This window comes from Aquarana catesbeiana, linkage group LG02, assembly GCF_042186555.1.
Source record: "Aquarana catesbeiana isolate 2022-GZ linkage group LG02, ASM4218655v1, whole genome shotgun sequence".
NCBI lineage: Eukaryota > Metazoa > Chordata > Amphibia > Anura > Ranidae > Aquarana > Aquarana catesbeiana.
The window spans coordinates 195,514,742-195,542,622 of NC_133325.1; the positions used below are offsets into that span (position 1 = coordinate 195,514,742).

The 27,881-nt window shown below is 41.1% G+C and overlaps 1 protein-coding gene across 1 annotated transcript in view; it reads left to right on the forward strand.

The window, feature by feature from the left end:
- Positions 1-27,881, forward strand: part of LCP1 (lymphocyte cytosolic protein 1) — a 75,839-nt gene that overhangs the window by 5,530 nt on the left and 42,428 nt on the right. The window contains exons 2-5 of the mRNA XM_073614146.1: positions 13,926-14,010; positions 15,934-16,097; positions 23,225-23,354; positions 26,286-26,418. Coding sequence (XP_073470247.1) covers positions 13,947-14,010; positions 15,934-16,097; positions 23,225-23,354; positions 26,286-26,418 — 491 coding nt within the window. The 5' untranslated portion in view covers positions 13,926-13,946. The remainder of the gene's footprint in view (positions 1-13,925; positions 14,011-15,933; positions 16,098-23,224; positions 23,355-26,285; positions 26,419-27,881) is intronic.

Here is a 27,881-nt window from a genome sequence, read left to right on the forward strand (position 1 = left end):
AATTTTCCTGACACCAAGAGAAAAATGGTGACGAGGAGGGAGCTCCATAAATTGACAGCCTTAGCTCTGTCCCTGTGTGCTGTGTGAAGCGGGGTGTGTCCCTTCCCTCCAATCAGCTCTCAGAGCTCTCCTCACTGATGTAACTTCAGCTCTCCGCCCCATGCCTTTCAGACCTGAGAGATCCTGTGTATATTTTGCACTTTGAATGGATGTAGGGGACAGACAGCTGTAGATATACAGGTACAATTTATGTTGGAGGATTTTTTTAATCTCTGTGTATCACCTGAGGCCAGTCACTTCGCTGGGTATACAGTATGTAAGGGTTTACAACCACTTTAAAGAATAAGGGGAAGCTGTGCTCACTTCAGTGGTGCAAATAATGTGCAAGCAAAAGTCCTGTTTTCCCTGCCTCCTTAAAGTGGAACTTTATAAACGTAATAAAAAATAATGTTCTTTAGCAAGGAACATACATTCCACATTATTAATTTTGCTACCAAAATGAGTGTGTGCTGTAAATTGCCTCCAGCATTGCTCCTATTTCTTATTGCTGAAGGCTGCCATTTTGCTGAAGCCCAGAGCCCCTAAACAGCACTAAATCATAAAGTGGAACCAAACCCATTGATTTAACGGTTTTAAAAAACAGTTACATTCCTGGAATGGCGGGATAGCTAATTGTTGCATTTGCTTGTGATCTCAACCAAACTGTCAAACCATCAAATGGCTGGTGTCATAACTGATCACATGTGCAACAACATAGCAGTTGCAAACAGAAGCAGCTTTCTTGGCTGTAAAAGATAGGAAGGTTTAATTCCACTTTAAGGCTGTCGGTAGATTGGCCTCTATAAACGCGGCAGTGTTTAAAAACACCTAAAAATGGAGAGCAACTGAGCATGTGCAGAGCAGGGTGAGACAGTGTATTGTTGGATTTTAACCAGTATAGGCACTTATTTTTTACATAGATATACTCTGCAAAATCGGCCAGCTGGAAGTGATCTAGCAAGACTTAATTTTCTGATTAAAGTTCCACTTTAAGTTAATCAACAGCTGCATATCTGTGATAATAAACATGTCTTTTAAACTATTGTGGGTTATGGTTGTTGACTGAATGTGAAGCTCAATTTGTCAATCCACATTTCCTACCTGGTACTGCAAGAATGAGAAACGCAATCTGTTTGGTCACTATACGCAACACCTAGATGATGCTTTTCCCCTCTTGTAAATCCACAATACGTAAACTTTATAGCTGAACTCCAGAGGGATGTAAAAGACACCGGTTAGAGCAGCACTGTATTTCTGTATATCAATAAATTTATTTTTAAGGGCAAACACTATGCCACAGTAGTTTTACCCTGTAAGAGACAAAAACTATTGTTCTCAGTAGGAAAAGCAGAACTGTAAAAGAGAAGTAAAAACAGTTGAAGCAAGGGAAAGACCAGAAGAGAAGCAAGACTGAGAAGTTAGACAGGAAATGATGTGTCATATCTATGTAAGTTTAGATCATTGACTTTATTTTTCTTATCCACAATGGTACCATTCTAGAAACAATAATGATTAGATCTGCATATGCTTTGCCGCCATTTGTGCTGATTATCTGTGCTCATCACTTTTTTCAGCACGTGATTTGGGTAGAGAGTGTTTTTTTTAGCAAATTTTTGTATTTTGCATTTTATTAGAATAAAACATAAATGATATTTTATGGCCATTTTCAGATTATACCCGCCACAAAGATGCTGCTTGCAGGACTTTTCAGAACATCGTGCAAGCGCACCGCCCCAGTGTGAAAAGTTACACTGAAATGAATGGGATTTCAGGCATTAGTTAGAGGCTATTTCTAGAGCTGAAACGTCTGAAAAGCTTGAGTGGAATTCCGTTGGAAAAACCGTCCAAGTTTTTCCCGATGGAAAGTCCGCTCGTGTGTACAGGGCATAAGAAATAAATACCACATGATTTTTTGTCTTAAAATCATTCATGCAGTATTTATGTCAAAAGTGCTATAATCAATTCACTAAAAAACATGCGTTATATAACAAATTTGTTAAATATTAATATTTGCGATATTTAGAATTTAAATCTGGTATTGTTTTTTTTGTTTTCTTATTGCAGTTTTTTTCACAGGCTAACACTGCACCAGAGGAAGATTTGTTCTGCGAATGAAGGCACACAGAAATATTTTGAAACTTTGATAACTTCCTGTGACTTCATTTAGGGTCCTTTCACACTGGACGGATCCGTTTGACGGACTCCACTTGCTTAGCGGGGGATCGATCTGCTGATCCCCGCTGAGCAGGCGGATGACAGGTCTGTCTCCACTCACTGTGCTGAGAAGGACCTGTCAGAGTCCCGCTCTCCTCTATGGGGAAATCAGATGAAAATGGACAGGGGGTCCGTTTTCATCTGATCCCATCCGATCTGAGCCGCCAGACGGATGGAAAATAGGGCCACTGTTCATTTGGATTTGGTGGACGGGATTGGATCTGATAGCAGTGGGTGTCAGCGGACATGTCACCGCTGACATCTGCTGCCCCATAGGGGTGAATGGAAAGTCCAGTCAGGTCCATGTGAAAAACTGACAGGCTCACCTGATCGGAAAGCCTGTGTGAAAGGAGCCTTACAGAACCATCTTCTTGTACTGAAATGTTACATTTATTTATATTCCTGTGCATAGGGCAGAACATTACCACACTGAAACCAGGGGCGGATCCAGAGTCTAGTCTCGGGAGGGGCACTGCCAGAAAATATATTTTTTTGGGGTACATCTATCGGGGAAATGGCTGGTGTTGGCGCTTCAATCATCACTGCACCATGGTTGTTATGGTGTCAGGATGATTGAAGCGCATTATTACTATTATTACATTGTTATAAAAAATTAAATAGTTTAACTCACCATAATGCAGAATTAGTGGGAGCCCCGAGTGTGTCACTTGCCACGTCACCTGTCACCAGATGCATATTGTCACTTGCCACGTCGCCTGCCACATGTTGCGGATTGTCACTTGCCACGTCGCCTGTCACCAGATGCAGATTGTCATTGGCCACATTGCGGATTGTCACTTGCCATGTCACTTGCCATGTCGCCTGCCACATGTTGCGGATTGTCACTTGCCACGTCACCTGTCACCAGATGCAGATTGTCACTTGCCACGTCGCCTGCCACATGTTGCGGATTGTCACTTGCCACGTCACCTGTCACCAGATGCAGATTGTCACTTGCCACGTCGCCTGCCACATGCTGCGAATTGTCACTTGCCACGTCGCCTGTCACCAGATGCAGATTGTCACTTGCCACGTCGCCTGCCACATGTTGCGGATTGTCACTTGCCACGTTGCCTGTCACCAGATGCAGATTGTCACTTGCCACGTCGCCTGCCACGTTGAGGATTGTCACTTGCATGTCACTTGCCACGTCGCCTGCCACATGTTGTAGATTGTCACTTGCCATGTCGCCTGTCACCAGATGCAGATTGTCACTTGCCACCTGCTAAGGTGGTCTCTTGTGTCCCAGAGACAGGCAGCAGAGAGATGATGTAATCTCTCTGCTGCCGCAGCTGCCTGCATGGTGGGGGGGGAACTGCAGGGATGCAGGGCGGGCGGTGAGAGATGATGTCATCTCTCTGCTCCCCCGCCCGCCTGCTCCCTGATTGGCCACACATGTCAGCGGTGCTCTGTCACCTATGGAGCCGCCCGGCGGCTCTTTTACTCACAGAGCCGCCCAGCGGCTCTCTCTCTCACGGAGCCGCCCGGTGGCTCTTTTACTCACAGAGCCGCCCAGCGGCTCTCTCTCTCACGGAGCCGCCCGGCGGCTTTTTTACTCATGGAGCCGCTCAGCGGCTCTTTTACTCACAGAGCCGCCCAGCGGCTCTTTTACTCACGGAGCTGCCCAGCGGCTCTCTCTCTCACGGAGCCTCCCGGCGGCTCTTTTACTCACGGAGCCACCCAGCGGCTCTCTGTCTCACGGAGCCGCCCGGCGGCTCTTTTACTCACAGAGCCGCCCGGCGGCTCTCTCACAGTGACACTCACCTGCATTTCTCGGAGGGGGCAATTGCCCCGTTGCCCCCCCCCTGGATCCGCCCCTGACTGAAACATTGTATACTTTTAAAGTGGTTGTAAATCTGTGAAATGGAAAATAAACAAAGCAAGCACTTCTATACTGTAAACATGCTTCAATCCAAAGCACTGAGTGGGGGATTTATGTCTTATGTCTTCTTCCTCTGCTATTTGCATGAGTCACTTCTGACATTTTATGTTGACTCCAAGCAATCACAGGTGATGGGGGAGGAAGGCTCCAGCACACAGAGTGTGATTCACAGACTCTGCTGTGCATGTTTCCCTGTAAGGTTGTGTGTGTGATGGTGGTGGTGGGAGGTTGGGGTGTCCATTCCCTCTACTCAGAACTCAGATTACACTCAGCTGTGCAGTATTTGACATCAGATCCCCGCCCCCTGCCTCTGAAAGCTGAAAATGCTGTGTAAAATATACACTTTGAATGGCACTGGAGAACAGATTGCTGCAGATAAACAGGTAGCCAAGGGACAAGCTCCTTGTTGCAAACCATGAACATGGGAGAATCAGTGCTAATGAATTTATTCTGACAGTGGGGAATGTCCAGTGGCTAGGCATCAAAAGGAGACCCAGCTTAGGTGATAAGCTCATCTCTCTGTCACTCTGCTTTCTCTTCCTATCAGCAAGCTTCTTGTCAGCACATGAGCTAAATGGCTTTTTGCACTGCTTCCTCCTATTACATTCCAGCAGTGCTAATTTTGACATAAATTTTCTAATTAGTTTTAAGTATAGTCTTTTGATTAAAATGCCATTTTAGTTTTAGTCATATTTTAGTCTACTAAAATCTCCAGAACATTTTAGTCGAATGGGTTTAGTTAAATTTTTATGCATTAATACAGTAAGAGTAAAAATCTAATAACATATTATTATTTATGGTATTAAAGGAGAAGTCCAGGCTGAGCTCATTTGGCTTGGTTCTCCTATGGATCACAGGAGTGCAATTAGTTTTGCACTCCTGTGACCCGTTTTCAGCAGAGAAGGGACTGAAGTCCCCTCTCTGCTGACGTCACGGATATCAGTCCAGGCACTGCGTCATCCCGATAATGGGAGTCTGGATCCGCCAGGTGCCTGGACTGATGCCCATCTCAGCATATATCATACATATTACCTGAATATATTACCAACATTTAAATATCAAGAAAAAAAAATAAAAGCCTTTTTTCTTATTTTTTTTTTCTTTTAGCAACTTAGTAGATGCCACCCCTACATATTCCTACAGTGCCTTGAAAAAGTATTCACACCCCTTGATATTTTACACATTTTGTCATGTTACAACCAAAACGTAAATGTATTTTATTGGGATTTTATGTGACAGACCAACACAGTGGCGCATAATTGTGAAGTGGAAGGAAAATAAGTGGTTTTCGACAAGTGTGGAAAAGTGTGGCGTTGTGCATTGTTATTCAGCCCCCCTGAGTTAAAAAATTTGTAGAACCACCTTTCGCTGCAATTACAGCTGCAAGTCTTTTTTGGTGTGTCTCTACAAGCTTTGCACATCTAGAGAGTGACATTGTTGCCCATTCTTTGCAAAATAGCTCAAGTTCTGTCAGATTGGATGGAGAGCAATTGTCAAGTCTTGCCACAAATTCTCAATTGGATTTAGGTCTGGACTTTGACTGGGCCATTCTAACACATGAATATGCTTTGCTCTAAACCATTCCATTGTAGCTCTGGCTGTATGTTTAGGGTTATTGTCCTGCTGGAAGGTGAACCTCCACCCCAGTATCAAGTCATTTGCAGACTTTAACAGGTTTTCTTCTAAGATTGCCCTGCATTTGGCTCCATCCATCTTCTCATCAATTCTGACCATCTTCCCTGTCCCTGCTGAAGAAAAGCATCCCCACAACATGACGCTGCCACCACCATGTTTCATAGTGGGCATGGTATGTTCAGGGTGATGTACAGCATTAGTTTTCCGCCACACATAGCATTTGGCTTTTAGGCCAAAAGGTAAATTTTGGTCTCATCTAACCAGAGCACCTTCTTCCACATGTTTGCTGTGTCCCCCACATGGCTTCTCGTAAACTGCAAACAGGACTTCTTATGGCTTTCTTTCAACAATGGCTTTCTTCTTGCCACTCTTCCATAAAGGCCAGATTTGTGGTGTGCATGACTAGTAGTTGTCCTGTGGACAGATTCTCCCACCTGAGCTGTGGATCTCTGCAGCTCCTTCAGAGTCACCATTTGCCTCTTGGCTGCTTCTCTGATTAATGCTCTTCTTGTCCAGCCTGTCAGTTTAGGTGGAAAGTCATGTCTTGGTAGGTTTGAAGTTGTGCCATACTCTTTCCATTTTCGGATGATTGAACAGTGCTCCGTGAAATGTTCAAAGCTTGGGATATTTTTTTATAACCTAACCCTGCTTTAAATCTTCTCCAAAACATTATCAATGACCTGGCTGGTGTGTTCCTTGGCCTTCACGATGCTGTTTGTTCACTAAGGTTCTCTAACAAACCTCTGAGGAATTCACAGAACACCTGTATTTATACTGAGATTAAATTACACACAGGTAGACTCTATTTACTATTTAGGTGAGTTCATAGGTGTGCGCAGCCTATTGCATTAGGGTGTGCACCCTTAAGCTCAAACACACATGTATGTGCGGGTGTCTACATATATATGACCCCGGCACATTGATCTCCCTGACGGCACAGTGAAAGAGAAGAGCATAAACACTTCTCTTATGGCAGAGCCGGTAAGAGGGAGATCTTTCCCCTGTTTCTACTGCTATACAGAGTGATAACACTAATGTGCACGGGGTGATTAGGGTGTGCCTGGGCACACCCGGCACACCCTGTGCGCATGCCTATGGGTTAGTTTTGAAGGGAATTGGTTCCACTAGATTGTGGTTAGGGGTATCAAAGTAAAGGGGGCTGAATACAAATGCACGCCACACTTTTCAGATATTTATTTGTAAAAAACTTTGAAAACCATTTATCATTTCCACTTCACAATTATGTGCCACTTTGTGTTGGTCTATCACATAAAACTCCAATAAAATACATTCACGTTTTTAGTTGCAACCTGACAAAATGTGGAACATTTCAAGGGGTATGAATACTTTTTCAAGGCACTGTATGTGGTCGTGCAGTGTTATTTTAATGTCAAGATTCAATTTCATTTTAGTCATAGTCTTTTGACTAAAATGCCATTTTAGTTTTAGTCATATTCTAGTCTTAACTAAAATGCCATTTTAGTTTAAGTTGTATTTTAGTAATCTCAATTGGTTTAGTTTTAGTTGTATTTTAGTCAACTGAAATAGTATTAATTTAGTAGATGAAAATATTTCAGTCAACAAAATTAACACTGCATTCCAGTCCTGCTGTACAGGGACTGCAGGATTCTGATCCTGAGTAAATCTGCTTGCAATTAAAAACAAAATTTTGGCTATACTAATGATAACAGAACTGTAATAATTGCGTATTGATGGACCACTTGGTCTTCTGCTGCTGTCACTGTTTGAGGTTTCAATATAAAAGTAAATGTCCTGCCTAGGAGCAGATACAACAAGATGCCAGCTATCATGCGCAAAAATCCTCTTCAGTGCCCTTTTCTGATTTAGTTGCACTTTGTTACTATCCCTGTCCATTACAAAGGCCCTTACTGGTCACTGAGGAAGTCTCATTAGACAGGGGGAAGGCAGTTGGTGAAACCTTACCATTAAGTTAGCTAAAGCCAGGCCCCAGTAACAACGTGAAACTATGTCAGAAAGGGGCACAGAATATAATTTAGCTATAGTTGTTTCATTCTACATTTTAATGAGCACATGTAATTTAGCAGTCATTTTGTTTATGAGGATAATACAGAAGGTGGATATTGTTCTTGAGTGTCATAGTGATTAAGGGTTTAATGTATTTGAAAAGTGTGACGTTTAAGCCTTTATTTACCATATGAAACAGGAGTGGCTGGTCCATTAGGGGTGCAGGGGCGCTGCCCCCCTGCAAGGCACCTGACTCATTTTTTTTTTTTTTTTTTTTCAAGCCACATGATGATAGGAGCCTGAGGCTGGCTTGAAAAAGGTTGGGCTCTGGGCCACCCACTTGTGACAATAGCGAATTAATATTTGCTATTGTCTTCCGGCTTCTCCTCCTGGCCAATCAGGACAGGAGGCGGATCGGGTTGGCCGGCAGGAGAAGCCAAGGAAGCCATGGAGGGGTCCATCACTGTGGAGAGGCTGAGTGTGGGCAGACCGGGGGGGGGGTTTGTTTGCTGCCTCTCCCAAAAAAGTTTAGCACCAGTCGCCACTGATATGAAACATATTAATAATGCAGCAGGATGGTAGAAAGCAGCATCAAACTAGAACCTTTACTATTTACACTTACAGGCTTGTTTTATATTTACCTTGTTTAGCCACTCCTAAACACCTTTGGGTAAATCTATAGGCAGGATTTATTTAAGGAGGGGTGAAGGGCAACTACAAAGTGTCTAAAAGACTCTCTGCAGCTCATGTAATCTATGGTCTACTCTTTCTTTAAGCTCTTCATTGGTTAACTGTACTATTGTTTTGCATATGACTCAGACACCATTGCTCGCTCCAGTGTAGAATTCTGGCTTTAGTATTAAAAGTGTCAGTACCGTAATACAGATGGGGAAAGAAGTGGTGTGGCCTGAATATAAGATTGCAAAATAAGCTTAATGTTAAGCTGGCCATACACTGCGGGCTGAATGAAAGCATTCTAACAGAAGGATCCATCCACGCTAACAGCAGGGATCCACAGAACTTTGGCTGTAGGCTATTGTACTCTGCCACCTGTCAAAATCCTCAAAGAGTGCCCGCATCTGATTTGATACAGGTGCTGTTTGGCCAACAATTTTCAACCTGGCTTCTTCGACAAAAGTCGATCTGTCTTCAACAGGGTTGAATAAGCCCAAACTCGATGAATGTATAGCCAACTTAAGTCCCCACAAGATGGGCTTTGAAATATGTAACCCTAGGCTACAATTCTTTTTATCTTCCCCAGTGGTACACAGACAAAAAATAACTTGGCAGGATCTTTAGCCCTTCCGTACTCACCAATGAAAACTAAAAAAAGAATTGTCTCTACATACACTTTAAGGTGTGTTGTGTTAGGCAGCCCATTTAAAATGCATAGGCTGTCAAAGCGCCTCACTGCACAGAAAAACAGATCCTGCATGATGTTTTCCATGCAGGGCAACAAACAATGCACAGAGCATATGTGAGTGGTGGTGTGCTATAATGCAGGTTCTTTTTGGCATAATGTAAATGTACATTGGGATGAAGTTAACCACTAGCCGACCAGCCGCCGTCATTCTACTGCAGCAGGTCGGCTCTCCTGCACAAACCACCGTAGCTGTACGTCAGCCCTTTAAACAGCTATAGCAGGTGCGCACCGCCGGAGGGGAACCTGATGTGCGTGGCCGGCGGGCACGATGTCCACTGGCACACGTGATTGCTGGCACGAGAGCCAGAACAGGGATGTGTGTATGTAAACACACTAATCCCCATTCTGTAAGGAGAAGAGAGACAGATCGTCTGTTCGTACTAGTTAGGAACAATGATCTGGCTCCTCCTCTAGTCAGTCACATCCCCCCACAGTTAGAAACACACACAAGGGAACACAATTAACCCCTTGATCGCCCCCTAGTGTTAACCCCTTCCCTGCCAGTGACATTTACATTTGCATTTTTTTTAGCACTAATCGCAGTATAAATGTCAATGGTCCCAATGGTCCTCCTGTCAGAAACCATGAGTCAGACTGAGACAGAAGTACAGTTAAATCACACTTGTTTAATAATAAAAAAAGTTAAACAGAGTAAACATACTCAAAACATAGCCAGAGTTCAGGAACCGGAACGGATAGTCAGACAACCCAAAACGTCAGGGAGACAGAGATGAGCGTAGTAGAACAGCAACCAGGATCTGGAGCCTGTCAGCCAAGCAAGTCTTTAACAGGAACACAGGAGACGTCTCTAGAGATGTAACCAAGGCCAAGGTAGAGATCATCTGGACTGAACGGCTTAAGTAGGCAGGACTGACGAGCAGGATATCATAAGCAGGTGAGTCACTGTGGAAAGAAAGGAGCTGGCAATTACCAGCTGAGCAGCCAGCTTTGAGAAGGAAGGGCTGAGCCCAGCCCTGGCACCTCCGCAATGTCGCAGTACCGATAAAAATCGCAGATCGCCGCCATTAATAGTAAAAAAAATAAAAAATAAATAAAAATGCCATAAATATAGCCCCCATTTTGTAGATGCTATAATATTTGAGATAACCAATCAATATACACTTACTGCAATTTTTTTTTACCAAAAATATGTAGAAGAATATATATCAGCCCAAACTGAGGAAGAAATGTGTTTTTTTATATTTTTTGGGGGATATTTATTATAGCAAAAAGTAAAAAATATTGCTTTTTTCAAAATTTACGCTCTTTTTTTGTTTATAGCGCAAAAAATAAAAACCACAGAAGTGAACAAATACCACCAAAAGAAAGCTCTATTTGTGGGAAAAAAGGACATCAATTTTGTTTGGGTACAGCGTCGCACGACCGTGCAATTGTCAGCTAAACCAATGCAGTGCCGAATCGCAAATAATGGCCTGGTCATTAAGGGGACAAATCCATCCGGAGCTGAAGTGGTAAAAAGGAGAAGTATAGCTAAATGTCTTTTTGCCATACTTCCCATGTGGGTCACAGGAGTGCACTTAGTTCTGTACTCCTGTGACCCAGATTCAACCGACAGTGGGTACAGTCTGTGGGCTGATTTCACGGAGCTGGTCCAGGCTCTGGATGTATCCTGACAATAATGTTGGGATCCACCCAGATGCCTGACAGGCAGCTGGCTCAGCCTCTTAGCGTGCCGCTGAGAGCCTGAGCCAGCCACTCTTGCCCCCTCCATAGCCCAGTGCTCCAGTAAGCAATGGAAGGGCAGAACACAGAGCCAGTGACTGACAGTCACCGCTTCGTGCTGAGAGAATTAGATTAATGCTTCAGCCATCTAGGTGAGTATGTATGTTTATTATTTTGGTTTGCTGCACTTCTCTTTAACCACTTGCAGACCAGCCCACGCAGATACATTGCGGCAGGTCAGTTCTCCTGTGCGAACCGACATACCTGTACGTCGGTCCGTGCAAGGAGGATAGCAGGCGCACGTGCCCGCCAAGCACCACATGAGTGTTCCGGCGGGTCCTGCTGGCTCCATGTCTGCCAGCGACCTGCGATCACGGTGAAGAGAAGCAAAACGGGAAACTGCCTATGTAAACAAGGCATTTCCCCATTCTGCCAGATGACATGACAAAGATCTATTGTTCCCAGTGATCAGGAACAGTGATCTCTGTCATGTTCCAGTAAGCCCATCCCCCTATAGTTAGAACACTCAGGGAACACACTTAAACCCTTGATTGCCCCCTAGTGTTAACCCCTTCCCTGCCAGTGTAATTTTTACATTGATCAGTGCATTTTTATAGCACTGATCAATGTAATAATGTCACTGGTCCCCAAAAAGTGTCATTTGGGGACATCTGCTAAAAATCACAGATTGCCACCATTACCAGTAAAAAACAGAAAAAAAGAAAAAAGTCCCTAAATCCATCCCATAGTTTGTAGACGCGATAACTTTTGCGCAAACCAATCAATATATGCCTATTGTGATTTTTATTTACCAAAAATATGTAGAAGAATATATAAGCCTAAACTGATGAATACATTTTTTTAGCCTAGGTTCACATTGGAGTGATTTATCATGCGATTTGAAAGATCAAATTGCATGACAAGTCGCAGCCTATGGGTGGCAATGGCACTGTTCCAATCGGTGCGACACTGATTTTGCGTCGCCGCACCGATTTACAAAAATAGTTCCTGCACTACTTTTGCCGATTTCAGGTGCGACTTCAATAGACATCTGTGCATGAAGCCACACAGATGTCTATCAAGTAGCACCTGAAATCACGCTGACCTTGCTACTTTGAAATCGCGCCACTTCACTTGAACTAGCGCGATTTCAAAGTAGCATCGATGTGAACCAGGGCTTATTTTTTTTTTGGATATGTATTATAGCAGAAAGTAAAAAAGTTGATCTTTTTTTGTTTATAGCGCAAAAAATAAAAACCGCAGAGGTGATAAAATACCACCAAAAGAAAGCTCTATTTGTGGGTAAATATTTGTGGGCTGTTGGTACAGCGTTGCAATTATCATTATTATTATTATTGCAAAAAATGGCCTGGTCATTAAGAGGGCAAATCCTTCCAGGGCTGAAGTGGTTAAGCTTTGAATTGTAGTGCAAAGGTGTAGATCTAGTTTCATTAACAAAACAAGAACGAGCCAACCTTCTCTACCCAGCTTCTTTACATCAAATAATTGCATTTTAAATTGGCAACTTGATGCAGCCCTTTACCTGAATCTGAATTAAATTTAGATATCTTTCCACAGTGTTTATCAAATATAGGCTTGCTTTTATCTTTTTTGTATTACATAAGAGTTTGAATCATAGAACAAAAAAGAATAAATTGTAATATCCATGCAATATTTTTAGCCGTTTACGTCTGATGCAGGAAACATGAAACAGGATGAGGTTTTTCTGTAGACCTCATTTGGACTTTAGTTATCATAGCTGTAGGTGAAACATACTCAAATAACAAAAAATATGACCTGACACTACTAATAAAACTTTTGTTCTCATGCAATAATACAGCTGTTGTGTTTTTTATGGATAGCAAAATTTGTCAAAAAAAAAAAAACTTTGCGTAATTCAACTGAGCATTCAGTGAAGTGTTTAAGCAGAAATGACCTTCTGTGAAAATTGCATGTCAACAATCTTTAGTTTCAGATATACTGGCAGCTGAAGGTATATGCAGAATAAGACTTTCATAAAAACCAAGTTTAGCCCTACTTTTCTGGCTTTCCAAGACCCTTTTTTTTTACTCACACTGGTAATGGCCAGCCTCATTAGCCATTAGGGACGCTTACCAGGTGGGAGGACAGCCGAAATTACCAGTTTTGCTTTTACTGAAATGTTGTTAAAATCTATTAATGTTTGAATTGCCCATAAAAACCACCTTAATGTCATCTTCCCAAATGACTCCAGTGCATTTTTTTTGCAGAAATGCTGAATTTCCCCAAAAATTTCCCATTTATTATATAAAATTTGCTCATCTCTAGTGTGCACTAAATGGTAAATAAACAGTCAATTAGATTTTCTAGCCTTGGATTATTCACTGCTTGATTTCTTGGCTGAAAGTTTTTATTACTACAGTTTAACAGGTCTTTAATAAATTACAAATCTTGAATATGTATTATTATGCTTAAGCTAATGTATTTATTGTTATGTGGTGGATCCTCATGCAGTTACATATTTTTTTTTCAATAAAGCCCCTTTCACACAATCAGCCGCAAAGATCTGCCTGTCCATTTTTCAGGCGGATCTGAGTGGGCCATCCTTTTGACTTGTATGGGCAGGCGGATGTCAGCAGACATGTGTCCGCTGACACCCACCTGCCATCCAATCTGACAAGATCCTCTCAAAACAGACGGGTGGCGATACGTTGGCCATCCATCCAGAGGATGGGATCAGATGAAAACGGACATGCAATCATCTGATCTTCCCATAGAGAACAGCAGGGCTCTGACAGGTCCATCTCTGTACAGTGAGCAGAGACGGACCTGTCACTTGCCTCAACGGAGCGATCCCCCGCTGAGCTAGCGGAGTCTGCTGAACGGATCCACCCCATGTGAAAGGGGCCTAAGTTTTTGATTGTAATTGCAACTTTGCAAGTATAATTATACAACAAATTCTGTTCATTTTTAATGATATGCAGAATTTCCACAAGGTGAGGTGAATTGTTTTGATTGGTCTTACACATTTTTGTAGAACATCACGAAAGTCTCAATGTCTCAATGTCATGTTTTTTTACATAGAGCTGAACAGAACAGTGCAACATGGCGTCTCGGCCTATTACAGGAGAAGAAATGGAAGAGCTGAGAGAGGCATTCAGCAAAGTTGGTAAGCTATTTCAATTTCATCAACTGACCATAGCTAACAGTAGAACTCAGAGTTATTAAAAGCAAAGAAAGAAAAATCCCTTCAACAATATACAAAGTTTTTTACAAATGTTATTGCAGACCTTCATGTGCTTATCTGCCATTGATACAGAGCTTGGCCATACCAGTAGAATTTCCCAATCAATCGCAGTCATGATAAGTCCGTTGCTGACTGTTCACATAACAGTAACAGAATTCCTTACAAACTGTTCTGAAAAATACTTGCATTGCATACTAGCGCATTATGTGAAACTTACCTTAGAATGGCCAGATGTCATCACTGACACGGCTTCCATCTTCACCCGTCTTCCTTCCGGGTTCACGGGCTTCGGCTGTGTGACTGGCTGGACCAGTGATGATGTCATTCCCGCACATGCGTGCCAGAGCCAACATTTACGGCACAGGACTCTGAAGGAACAGCCTGGGAGATTTTCTTTAGATGAAAAAAAGTCCTTAAGCTCACCATACATTCTACAACTTGATTGAACAAAAATATACCAACAACCGTGTAATCTAGGGGCCTGTACATTTGGATATAAGTAAATTTGTCCTCATAATAGAAAGTTTCGGAAAATTTAAGGAAGATTTGTGAAATCAGATTGTAATGTGTATGGTTCCTCTTATTATCCTGTATAATAATAATAATAATAATAATAATAATAATAATCATTCTGAGAGACTAACATCAAACAAGTAAAAAGTATAGCAGGAAGTTTGACAAATAACTCCAAACAGACAAGACAAAAGGAAGGACTGAGGAAGGCTTAAATATCCTGCATTGCTATTTTATCCATAATATTCCAGGACCCTTTTTTCTTTTCTCCTTACCCAAAAAATGCAGGATTACATGATCAAGCTTCAAAACCTCACAATTTTAACCACTTCAGCCCCGGAAATTTGGCCCCTTAATGACCAGGCCATTTTTTGCGATACAGCTGACAATTGCACAGTCGTGCGACGTTGTACAAAAACAAAATTGACGTCCTTTTTTTCCCCACAAATTGAGATTTCTTTTGGTGGTATTTGACCACCTCTGCGATTTTTATTTTTTGCGCTATAAACAAAAAAAGAACGACAATTTTGAAAAAAAAACACAATATTTTTTACTTTTTGCTATAATAAATATCCCCCAATTTTTTTTTATAAAACGAACTTCCTTAGTTTAGGCCGATATGTATTCTCTTACATATTTTTGGTAAAAAATAAAAATTGCAATAAGCGTATATTGATTGGTTTGCGCAAAAGTTATAGTGTCTACAAAATAGGGTATAGATTAATGGCATTTTTATTACTTTAAAATTTTTTTACTAGTAATGGCGGTGATCTGCGATTTTTATCGGGACTGCGACATTGCGGTGGACAGATCAGACACCTTTGACACTTTTTTGGGATCAGTGACATTTATGCAGCAGTCAGAGCTAAAAATAGTCACTGATTACTGTATAAATATCACTGGCAGGGAAGGGGTTAACACTAGGGGGCGATCAAGCGGTTAACTGTGTGTTCCTAAGGTGTGTTCTAACGGTGAGGGGATTAGACTGACTGGGAGAGAAAACAGATCGTTGTTCCTACTTAGTAGGAACACACAATCTGTCTCCTCTCTCCTGACAGAACCAGGATTTGTGTGTTTACACACACAGATACCGGTTCTCGCTCTGGCGTGAGCGATCGCAGGTGCCCGGCAGTCATCGCGGCAGGGGAGCCATCCTGCCAGCAGCTGGTTGGGAAGCGGTTAATGAACAATATGTGAAAGTCATTGCTAATATAATTATTTTTGACTTTTTTATCACTCTTTTAATTCTTAAATACACAAAGGCTTCGTGTTGAGTCCCTGATGGTTCTATGTACTGATTTTGTTTTAATCTCTGCTTTGTCTCTCTTTTAGATACTGATGGAAATGGATTCATAAGTCCAAATGAGTTAAATGACTTGTTCAAAGCTGCTAATTTGCCTCTACCTGGATATAAACTGCGAGAAATCACCCAAAGTCTCATGGAGACTGGAGATCAGAACAAAGATGGAAAGATCAGCTTTGATGAGTTTATTTCAGTAAGTTCGTACAGAACACAGTGGCAATATAAACTTCAGAATAATTTTAACTGTATTTTCACTTTTGCATCCACATTTGGATAACCTCCTATTATTCTATATTTGTTACATGTGCCCCTTAACATCACACAACTAAAACATTTATGGTTACCTTTTTAAAAGCGGTGTTCCAGCGTAATTTTATTTTTTTTTTTAAAGGTCAGCAGCTGCAAACACTGTAGCTGCTGACTTTTAATAAGGAAACTTACCTGTCTTTACTTCTGGTTTCCGACTGGCGGAGTCCCGCGGCGCTTTGCGAATAGCCGGCTTGTCTTCTGGGGCACACACATGTCCCAGAAGACAACGGGGGGGGGGGGGGGGGACTGGGGGGCTCGCCGCAGAAGAGTATGTGACTTCCTCAGCTGTGGCCCGGATGGATCGGAAGTACTCTTAGTACTTCCAAAAAAGGTACGTTAAAAAGTAAGAGAAAAAATGGAATGATTCGCGCTATGTGAAAGAGTGAATGTGTGGCTAAATAGTCACATCAAAGCCACTAAATGCAACCTGTGTAAGAAAATGTATAAACCATATGTGCAATGATAATCGACAATCAGTGCAAAATATAAATAAATAAATAAAAATGAAGTCAAAACAGAATAAATCTGTTAGAAAATCGTTTTCACATAAAATCTCTTGTGAATGATTAAAAGTAATCCATAAAAAGAACCCAAAGAATGGTGAAATGGCAATCACAAGTTTTTCAACTGCATGGAGCCTCAAATGTATGGAACCAATCAGTGCAAACAAATCACAACCAATGCAAACAAATGTAAAAATAAAGTCCAAACAAAATGAATCTATTAGAAAATCATTGTGAATAATTAAAAATAGTCCATAAAAAGAACCCGAAAATAGTGAGATAGCAATCGCGGGTTTTTCAACCGCATGTGGCCTCAGTTGTATAGAACCATCACCGACAGTAAGAGCCTGGCCGCTTACCAGAACTCCATGACCCCCCGTTACAGAGGGTCTAGGAGGGCTTTTATGATCCTAGTGGTCCAAACTTTCCAGGAGCGAAGATGGAAATGGAAACTGGACGGGGCATCAGGTGTTGGAATGGAGATGGATGGGTCCACAAGAAGGGGGCTCAACCCTCAGCAAAGCAATGTCATCATAGAAGAAAAGAAGAGGAGGGCTCCCATAGTGTAAAATCTGATAGCAATTTATTTTAAAAATATAAACACTTACATGTAAAATAGGACAATCAGCATCTTCAGATGAAAGAACAAACTGTGGCACCGGCCGGATGACCACAGATAGCTCGTCCTGTTAGATGTACAGCGACAGTGGGAGGTGGCGCGATAATACCGCTCAGCCCACAGATAGCTCGTCCTGTTAGATGTACAGCGACAGTGGGAGGTGGCGCGATAATACCGCTCAGCCCGGGCTGAGCGGTATTATCGCGCCACCTCCCACTGTCGCTGTACATATAACAGGACGAGCTATCTGTGGTCATCCGGCCGGTGCCACAGTTTGTTCTTTCATCTGAAGATGCTGATTGTCCTATTTTACATGTAAGTGTTTATATTTTTAAAATAAATTGCTATCAGATTTTACACTATGGGAGCCCTCCTCTTCTTTTCTTCTATGATGACATTGCTTTGCTGAGGGTTGAGCCCCCTTCTTGTGGACCCATCCATCTCCATTCCAACACCTGATGCCCCGTCCAGTTTCCATTTCCATCTTCGCTCCTGGAAAGTTTGGACCACTAGGATCATAAAAGCCCTCCTAGACCCTCTGTAACGGGGGGTCATGGAGTTCTGGTAAGCGGCCAGGCTCTTACTGTCGGTGATGGTTCTATACAACTGAGGCCACATGCGGTTGAAAAACCCGCGATTGCTATCTCACTATTTTCGGGTTCTTTTTATGGACTATTTTTAATTATTCACAATGATTTTCTAATAGATTCATTTTGTTTGGACTTTATTTTTACATTTGTTTGCATTGGTTGTGATTTGTTTGCACTGATTGGTTCCATACATTTGAGGCTCCATGCAGTTGAAAAACCTGTGATTGCCATTTCACCATTCTTTGGGTTCTTTTTATGGATTACTTTTAATCATTCACAAGAGATTTTATGTGAAAACGATTTTCTAACAGATTTATTCTGTTTGGACTTCATTTTTATTTATTTATTTATATTTTGCACTGATTGTCGATTATCATTGCACATATGGTTTATACATTTTCTTACACAGGTTGCATTTAGTGGCTTTGATGTGACTATTTAGCCACACATTCACTCTTTCACATAGCGCGAATCATTCCATTTTTTCTCTTGCTTATGTTTTGTGTTTGTGTCACAATTTAGATATCACTGCTTTTTCACCACATTTAGATTTTTTGTAGCGCAATTATTTTTCTTCTTTTTCCTACGTTAAAAAGTAAAATTTTTTTTTTTAAATATCCAAAAACGAGGGGTGGAGAGGTGGTCTTTCGTTTAAGACCACCTCTCAAAATTGTGTGGAACTCCGCTTTAAGTGCTTTTTACTTGCCTAAAAATCCTTAATACTCCCTGTGCTTTGTAATGTTTAGGAGGGGTTGTAGAGTGATGTTTAACATAATTAACCCAGTCTGTACCATGTTCACAGTTCTTCAATATCAACTGTAAGCTAGATTTTAAAACTGTAGGGTTGATTTACTAAAACTGGGTTTTAGTGCAAAATCTGGTGCATTTGTGCATAGTAACCAATCAGCTTCCATTTTTTTGTCAAAGTTTAATTGAACAAGCTGAAGTTAGAGGCTGATTGGCTACCATGCCCAGCTGTATAAAATTTAGCAATTTCCAGTTCTGGTAAATCAACCCCTGTCTGTCTTAACAAAGGGTTAAAATGTAGAAACTGACCTCCCTCATTAAATGTTAATGAGGGATAGATTGCTCTGTGTAGGGACAAAAAGACTGACAGACCGTCCAGAAATTCATACACGGTTCGAATCTTGTCTGTTTCAGCCTGAACTGGCTGAGATTTGAATCAATAATGGTCAGGCTGAATGTACCACAATGGATTGATCAATCAACTTGGATACAACCAGCTTGCCAGATTCTCTTACAATTATCACTAGCGGCTGCTATAGCTGCTAGCAATAATTACTGTCTTCTCTCAGCGGAGATGGCTTCCCCCGCAGGTAGTAAACAATTGCTGATTCACCTGTCAACATTGCCTGTCTGTGTTGATGAGGGAATCGTGCAAATTTATTTTGCAGGAAACTGGAGAGTGCAAAATCTGGTGCAGCTGTGCATAAAAAGAAACCAATCAGCTTCATGTTTTTTTTTCACAGCTTAAAGTGGTTGTAAACCCCATTCATGAAATTTGAATAAAGCACGTTTATCTGTAGTGTTTACTTATTTCTCTCTAAGTGCCTTTCTCTCTGGTGCTTTGTTCCTCTGTTATCAGCATGGATCACTTCTGACAAGTTCTCCGACACATGAGCTAACAGCAGCCGAAAAATTTGTGTCGGGGAGGGTGCTCAGAGGGAGATAAGTAGGGAGCCTGTCTATTCAGCATACAGCTCTGCATGTTCCTTCATTCCTCTGCCTATGTGGAGTGGGGGTGTGTCTCTCCAATCAGTTCTCACACAGTGTAAAGCCTCGTACACACGATCGGACTTTCCGACGGGAAATGTTCGATGACAGGCTGTTGGCAGTAAATCTGACCGTGTGTACGATCCATCGGACAACTGTTGTCAGATTTTCCACGGACAAATGTTGGTTAGCAGGGTTTCAAATTTTCCACAAACAAATGTGTGTTGTCGGATTTACTGATCGTGTGTACACAAGTCCGTCGGACAAAAGTCCAAAGTACAAACACGCATGCTCGGAATCAAGGACAAGCCAGAAGCGATCTGTCTTGTAAACTAGCGATCGTAATGGAGAATTAACATCTGTGACGTGGCAAATTATGAAATCTAGAAATGCAGCGCACATTCTCTTCTTCTAATGGGATAATAATGAAGCTGCTTTACTGGTGATGCTGGTGGAGTTATTGCAAACAAATTTTCAAAGGCTTTTTTTTTCTAGTGATATCAAGAATAATATTATTATGCTTTTTTTAAAAATGTATTTGGGTAAGTTACCACAACACCATTATCCCATAGTTTTTAAGATCAAAGATACAACTATGTTGGTGTCCCTTATCAATTTTACATTGTATTTTTTTTAAATGTAACTGCCTACTCCCAAACTGTCATTTGAAGTAAAATACACAGCCAAGTATTATTCTCCACAATTTTTTTTATTGTGCATTAAAAAAAAAAAGAAAACAAATAAAATTAGACATGCTATCTGCCAATAGAACTTAAAAGAGCAAAAAGAGCATTCTATGTATCCAAAAATATAGAAAATATACCAAATTAAATCATTATTCAACCAAAAAAAAAAAAAAATGTAAAAGCAATAACTCCAAGGCCAATAATAAATAACACGTTATCTCCTCCGATTCTGCAACATGTCTGGTTGACAAACGGCCGTTCAGAAACGAACTGAGAAGCACAAACTGAAAAGAGCGAAATGAAAAGCGCAAATCAACACTCACCAAACTTCTACTAACACAAAATTAGCAGAAGGAGCCCAAAGGGTGGCGCTAGAGAGCTGAAAAACCATGTAGTACGTCACTATGTTTGTGATTGTTGACCAACAATTGTGTGCCGTGTGTATGCAAGACAAGTTTGGGCCAATGCAAAAGTCATGGTTTTGTTGGCCAACAATCTCATCATGTGTATGAGGCCCAACCTTTATGTACTGCTGAATAATAAAGAAAGATTTTTAACATGATCTGCACTTTTCAAAGGTTGTAGAAAGGGGAAAACAGCAGATATACAAGTACAAATTATGTAGGAGGATTTGTTTAATCTCTGTGTATCATCTGAGGCTGTTATAGGTATATGTGAGTACATACAACCACTTTAAACGCATGCCGACCACCCGCTGCAGTTATACTGCGGCAAGGTTGCTCAGCTGCGCGAATCGCTGTGCAGTGATTAGTACCCTAGCTTCTCTGGGCTCTAGCGCGCCTCTGGGCCAGCAGGGGAGCCATTCAGCAGGTCCAGCGGACTCAATGTCCGCCGGCCGCCCGTGATCATTCACCGCAGAGACAGAACGGGGATCTGCCAAAGTAAACAAGGCAGATCTCCGTTCTGAGAGGGGATTACACTGAAATCTTGTCTTTCTGCTATGCAGGAAGACGGATCTCTGTGTTATCCCGGGCAGCCCATCCCCCATGCAGATAGTAAACACACCCAGGGAACACAGTTAACCCTTTGATCGGCCCTGATGTTAACCCCTTCCCTGCCAGTGTCCTTAGTACAATATCAGTGCATATTTTTAGCACTGATCACTGTAATAATATCACTGGTTCCAAAAAAAATGTCAACAATGTCAGTTAGGTGTCCGATCTGTCTCCCGCAATGTCACAGTCCGGCTAAAAATCGCTGATCACTGATATTAGTAGTAAAAAATAAATGAATAAATAAATAATAAAAATAATAAAAATGCCATAAATCTATTCCATAGTTTGTAGACACGATAACTTTTGCTCAAACTAATCAACATACGCTTATTGGGTTTTTTTTTTTTTTTTTTTACCAAAAATATGTAGCAGAGTACATATTGGCCTAAATTAATGAAGAAATTGGATTTTTTAAATTTTTTAATTGGATGTGTTTTATAGCAAAAAATAAAAAATATAGTTTTTTGTTGTTAATAGCGCAAAAAATAAACAAACATCGCAGGGGTTATCAAATACCACCAAAACAAAAAGGACATCAATTTTATTTTGGTGCAGCGTCGCATGACTGTGCAATTGCCAAAGTAACGCAGTGCCGTATCACAAAAAAGGCCTTTTTGTGTCTCAAAGCGGTACAATTGTTTTGCATAGAAACTTGGCGTTTTATATTGTAGGCCTGTAATTCTTAGCAATAACACACTTAAATCTGTTCAAACAAAAGTCTAGTAGATATCTTGGGTATGATAAAGTTTGAAACACAAAATCATAAATTATAATATAATAAATAACTATAAATAATTCTAATAATAAAATGAATTTCCCACGATTCACTATCGCTCAATTCTGCAAGTGTTCTAATTTACTATCGCTGTTTTTTAGCTGGTCTAAAACCACTTTTGACGTAAAGGGACACTTTTTAGTTTGTATGAACAATCTCCAGTTTCCAGGCAGAAAGAACAGTATATATAATAAAAAAATGCATGCAGGGCATTGGACAAACCACTAGGGACAAAAGGGATGTGAAATGATTTCATACAGTAATTCAATCTGTAAGATTACACTGTACTGTATGTGTTATGAATTTTCAACTTTTTGAATTTGCTGCCGGGCTCCGCCCCCGTGTGTCGCGACGCTCGCAGGGAACAGAGCCCAGCACACAGAGGCATCAAGTGGAGGACAGAGCCCGCAGACACAGCGGGGGGACATTGCAGGATTCTAGGGACAAGGTAAGTATGCTGCACCAGTATCCTGCAATGCAATCCCTAGTGTGGCTCGGGATTACCGCTAATGGTACTGAAATTTAACCCCGAGCCACACTCGGGAAAAACGCCAGGGAGGTTAAGGGGGTAAAAACATTCCAAGGTTGAAGTGGTTAATTGAACAAGCTGAAGTTAGACGCTGATTGGCTACCATGAACAGCTGCACCAGACTTTTCACTCTCTAGTTTTAGCAAATCAACCCCATAGTGGTGTTTTCTCAAATTTGACTGCAAACATGCAAATACCCTTTCAGTTTCTGCTCCTGACTAATTATCATTATCTTGCAATCCTGAGCATATTCACTCCAAAGACATGCTGGTAGGTTAATTGGATCCTGTCTAAATTGTCCCTAGTATGTATGAATGTGAGTTAGGGACCGTAGATTGTAAGCTCCTTGAGGGTAGGGACTGATGTGAATGTACAATGTATATGTAAAGCGCTGCGTAAATTGACGGCGCTATATAAGTACCTGAAATAAATAAAATAAATAAAATATTCAAGTTACTGGAATGAAAATGTTGTTCATTTTAGGCACTATTTAAACATTTCATGAATTTACTGATGTTCAGTTTTATTCTTTTCTATCTTTTTATATTTATCTTTTTAGGTTTTTCACAATCTTAAAAGTTCAGATGTTGCCAAAACATTCAGAAAAGCCATTAATAAGAAGGAAGGCATTTGTGCAATGGGTGGTACCTCTGAACAGTCCAGTGTAGGCACCCAACATTCTTACTCAGGTAGGAGAACTTGGCATTTAACACTACTGTTCTGAACTTTTTAACGTTTATTGGCCTTAATGGATCTGTTCACACTTTTCCATTTCCTGCTACAAGTTTACCAGACAGGATCTTGCTGACTGAAACATAAAAACAAAAAATGTGATTTCAGATTGTTTAAATATGCTGTAGCACAATGTGAGTAAGAAGAGGCTCACATTAATAAATTAGCTTTCTTCTTTCCATTCTAAATTTTTATGAATGTAAAAATGCATATAAATGCAAAGGAGAAGGCCTTCAAAAACTACAATGTTGAGGGATCATCATCAGCATTCAGACTTTATAAAGAATGCAACAAGAAATGTAAGGGTGCAGTTAGGGTGGCTAAGACAGAACATGAAAGACACATAGCGGAGGAGAGCAAAAAAAAATCCCAAGAAATTCTCTCTTTAAGTATGTAAACAGTAAAGGGAGGGCAGACCATATTGGCCCCATAAAGAATGAGGAAGGACATCTAGTTACAAAGGATGGGGAGATGGGGAAGGTATTGAATTTATTTTTCTCCTCAGTATTCACGAGGGAATCGGGGGGGCTTCAGTAACCAAAACAGCAGTGTTTATCCTTATGACACATCAGAGGAAGCACCTCCATGGTTAACAGAGGACAGAATTAAAATAAGACTTGGGAAACTTAACATTAATAAATTACCGGGACCAGCTGGCTTGCATCCGAGGGTACTTAGTAATTGCCAGACCATTGTTCCTAATTTTTACAGTTTACTGACTGGAATGGTACAAGGTGATTGGAGAAAAGCCAATGTAGCACCAATATTTAAAAAGGGCCCAAAATACATCCCTGGGAATTACAGACCAGTTAGCCTAACATCAATAGTATGCAAGCTCTTGGAGGGGATGATAAGGGACTATATACAAGATTTTAGTAACGAGAATGGTATCATTAGCAGTAATCAGCATGGATTCATGAAAAATCGTTCTTGCCAAACCAATCTTTTAACCTTGTATGAGGAGCCATTGCCATTGCCATCTAGATAAAGGAAGGCTCGTAGATGTGGTGTATCTGGATTTTGCAAAAGCATTTGACACAGTTCCCCATAAATATTTACTGTAAAAAATAAGGTCCATTGGCATAGACCATAGGGTGAGTACATGGATTGAAAACTGAGTTCAGAGGGTGGTCAGAATGGTCAGAGGTGGGTAGTGGGGTGCCCCAGGGTTCTGTGCTGGGACAAATCCTATTTATTTTGTTCATAAATGACCTGGAGGATGGGGTAAACAGTTCAATCTCAATTCAAATGTATTTGCAGACGATACTAAGCTAAGCAGGGCAATAACTTCTCCGCAGGATGTGGAAACCTCGGGAAAAGATCTGAACAAATTAATGGGGTGGGCAACTACATGGCAAATGAGGTTTAATGTAGAAAAATGTAAAATAATGCATTTGGGTGGCAAAAATTTGAAAGCAATCTGTACACTGTGGGGAGAACCTCTGGGAGAATCTAGGATGGAAAAGGACCTGGGGGTCTTAGTAGATGATAGGCTCAGCAATGGCATGCAATGCCAAGCTGCTGCTACCAAAGCCCTACACCTAGAGTATGCTGTCCACTTCTGGGCACTGAAGGGCTTACCTAGGTTAGAGTCCATGGCGCAGAGATGTACGCTCACCCTTGCAAATACACACAGCCCATGGCAACAAAGAGATAAGCTACCTGGGCTGTGAATCTGTGCATGGGGGCTTGACAGGAATAGCCAAGGGATAGTCGAGGTAAAGCCACAGTCAGGGATTCCAGAAGTCAGGATAACGATAAAGCCAGGGTCTGAAGCCGGGGTCAGTCTTGGAACACTGCAACAGAAGACAGGAACACTTGGCAAACATGAGAAAGACAATGAACTGATGAAGCCCTCAGAGTGAGGCAGTGTTTTATACCCAGCTGATTAGGTAACCTGCCTCAGCTGATCCAGGAGAGACAGGTACTGATTGCAAGGAAAGATCCAGAGAAAAGCCCTCATTACTTCCTACAGAACTAGGCTTGGCTGGAAAGCAGGCAGAATTAGGAACTGAGGAGTGGCTCAGAGGCAAAGCAACAGGAGCACTAAACAGGTAGTCATGAGTTCAATACCTCCTTGAGCCATTTGGGGTGTGACCATGCCTGGCTGTCTGCAGGGCACGGTAGGGACCGTGACAGGCACCAGTCCTCAGGAAGGATGTACTGGAAATGGAACGAGTACAAAGAAGGGCAACTAAGCTAATAAAAGGTCTGGAGGATATTAGCTATGAGGAAAGGTTGCGAGCACTGTACTCTCTTGAGAGGGGATATGATTTCAATTTTTAAATACTGTACTGGTGACCACACAATAGGGATAAAACTTTTTTGCGGAAGGGAGTTTAACAAGACACGTGGCCACTCATTAAAATTAGAAGAAAAGATGTTTAACCTTAAACTACATAGAGGCTTCTTTACTGTAAGAGAGGCAAGTATGTGAAAGTCCCTTCCACAGGCGGTGGTCTTAGCAGGAAGCATCAAAAGTTTCAAAAAACTATTAGATAAGCACCTGAACGACCGCAACATACAGGGATATACAATGTAATACTGACATATAATCACACACATAGGTTGGACTTGATGGACTTGTGTCTTTTTTCAACCTCACCTACTATGTAACTATATTGTTCTTCATCCTGCTTTTAACTACAAATGTGATATTTACTGTACTTTTCACCAAAAACGTTTAGTACATATTGTTATCCTGAAGTACCCTGTGAACCAACCAGTGGTAACCCCTGGGATATATGTACCCCTAAAATCCCTGGTTGAAAACCTGTGACTTGAACACTGGTTATAATTAATATTAGTATATTATCATTCTTTAATATGGCTTTTAAATTGTAGAAGGTCACCAGATTTTCAGTGCTCTATATTGTCTTCTCTGACAGAGGAAGAGAAGTATGCTTTTGTAAACTGGATTAATAAGGCATTAGAAAAGGACCCAGACTGCAAACATGTCATTCCCATGAACCCAGATACTGACGACCTGTTCAAAGCTGTTGGTGATGGAATTGTCCTCTGGTAAGCTTATCTTAATTTATCCTCTTGACTCTATTCACATATAAACTGCTATTATAAAATTGAATGCAGTTTCACAGAACAATTTATTGGATCAAAGTCGCTCTACCAGCTAACAGATTCTTTGTATAGCAAGCTAGTATAAAAAGTGCCTTGTGCAATAGACATCAAATAGACATCAACCCATCAGCATAAGCTGGGAGCTAAATGTACTCCTACCTTAAAAAATAGCCTGATATGTATTGAAACAACAATACTGGAGTATTTAAGCTGAATTCCTGTTTGATGTGAATAAAAGAGCTATCATTAAAAAAAAAAAGTGTTGTGAAGTCCTCCGCACTGGACATCTTACAGCTGTGGCCAAAAGTTTTGAGAATGACACAAATATTAGTTTTCACAAAGTTTGCTGCTTCTGTGTCTTTAGATCTTTTTGTCAGATGTTACTATGGTATACTGAAGTAAAATTACAAGCATTTCATAAGTGTCAAAGGCTTTTATTGACAATGACATTAAGTTTATGCAAAGAGTCAATATTTGCAGTGTTGACGCTTCTTTTTCAAGACCTCTGCAATTCGCCCTGGCATGCTGTCAATCAACTGCGGTTTGGAGTTTGTCAGAATTTGTGGGATTTTTTGTTCACCCACCTCTTGAGGATTAACCACAAGTTCTCAATGGGATTAAGATGTGGGGAGTTTCCTGGCCATGGACCCAAAATGTCTTTGATTTGTTCCCCAAGCCACTTAGTTTTTACTTTTTCTATATGGCAAGGTGCTCCATCATGCTGGAAAAGGCATTGTTCATCACCAACCTGTTCTAGGATGGTTGGGAGAAGTTGCTCTCAGAGGATGTTTTTGTACCATTCTTTATTCATGGCTGTGTTCAGGCAAAATTGAGAAGCAACCCCACATATGAATGGTCTCAAGATGCTTTATTGTTGGCATGACACAGGGCTGATGGCAGCGCTCACCTATTCTTCCCCGGATAAGGTTTTCTCCGAATGGCCGAAACAATCAGAGGAGATTCATCAGAGAATATGACTTTATACCAGTCCTCAGCAGTCCAATAACTGTACCTTTTGCAGAATATCAGTCTGTCCCTGATGTTTTTCCTGGAGAGAAGTGGCTTCTTTGCTGCCCTTCTTGACACCGGGGGGGATTAGGGACTTTAAATGAGGCGGGTGTTGGTGGCTAAAGGATAAGTCAATGTTTGAGAAGATACTTTTATTGTCAAAAAGCATCACAGTATATCACAATATGTATACAATGAGTAAAATAGTAAGTCACATAATGCAAACTATGTATAATGAAAACAGTATTAGCAGCATAACAGGCCCATAGTGTGATGAGAAGCATAGATCTTCCATGTAAAAACACTTTAAGATCACAGAAATGTAGTAAGTTCAAATATTGAAGTCAATTAAACATCTAAAAATCATGTAATAAAGACATGTAAAATACAAATAAAAA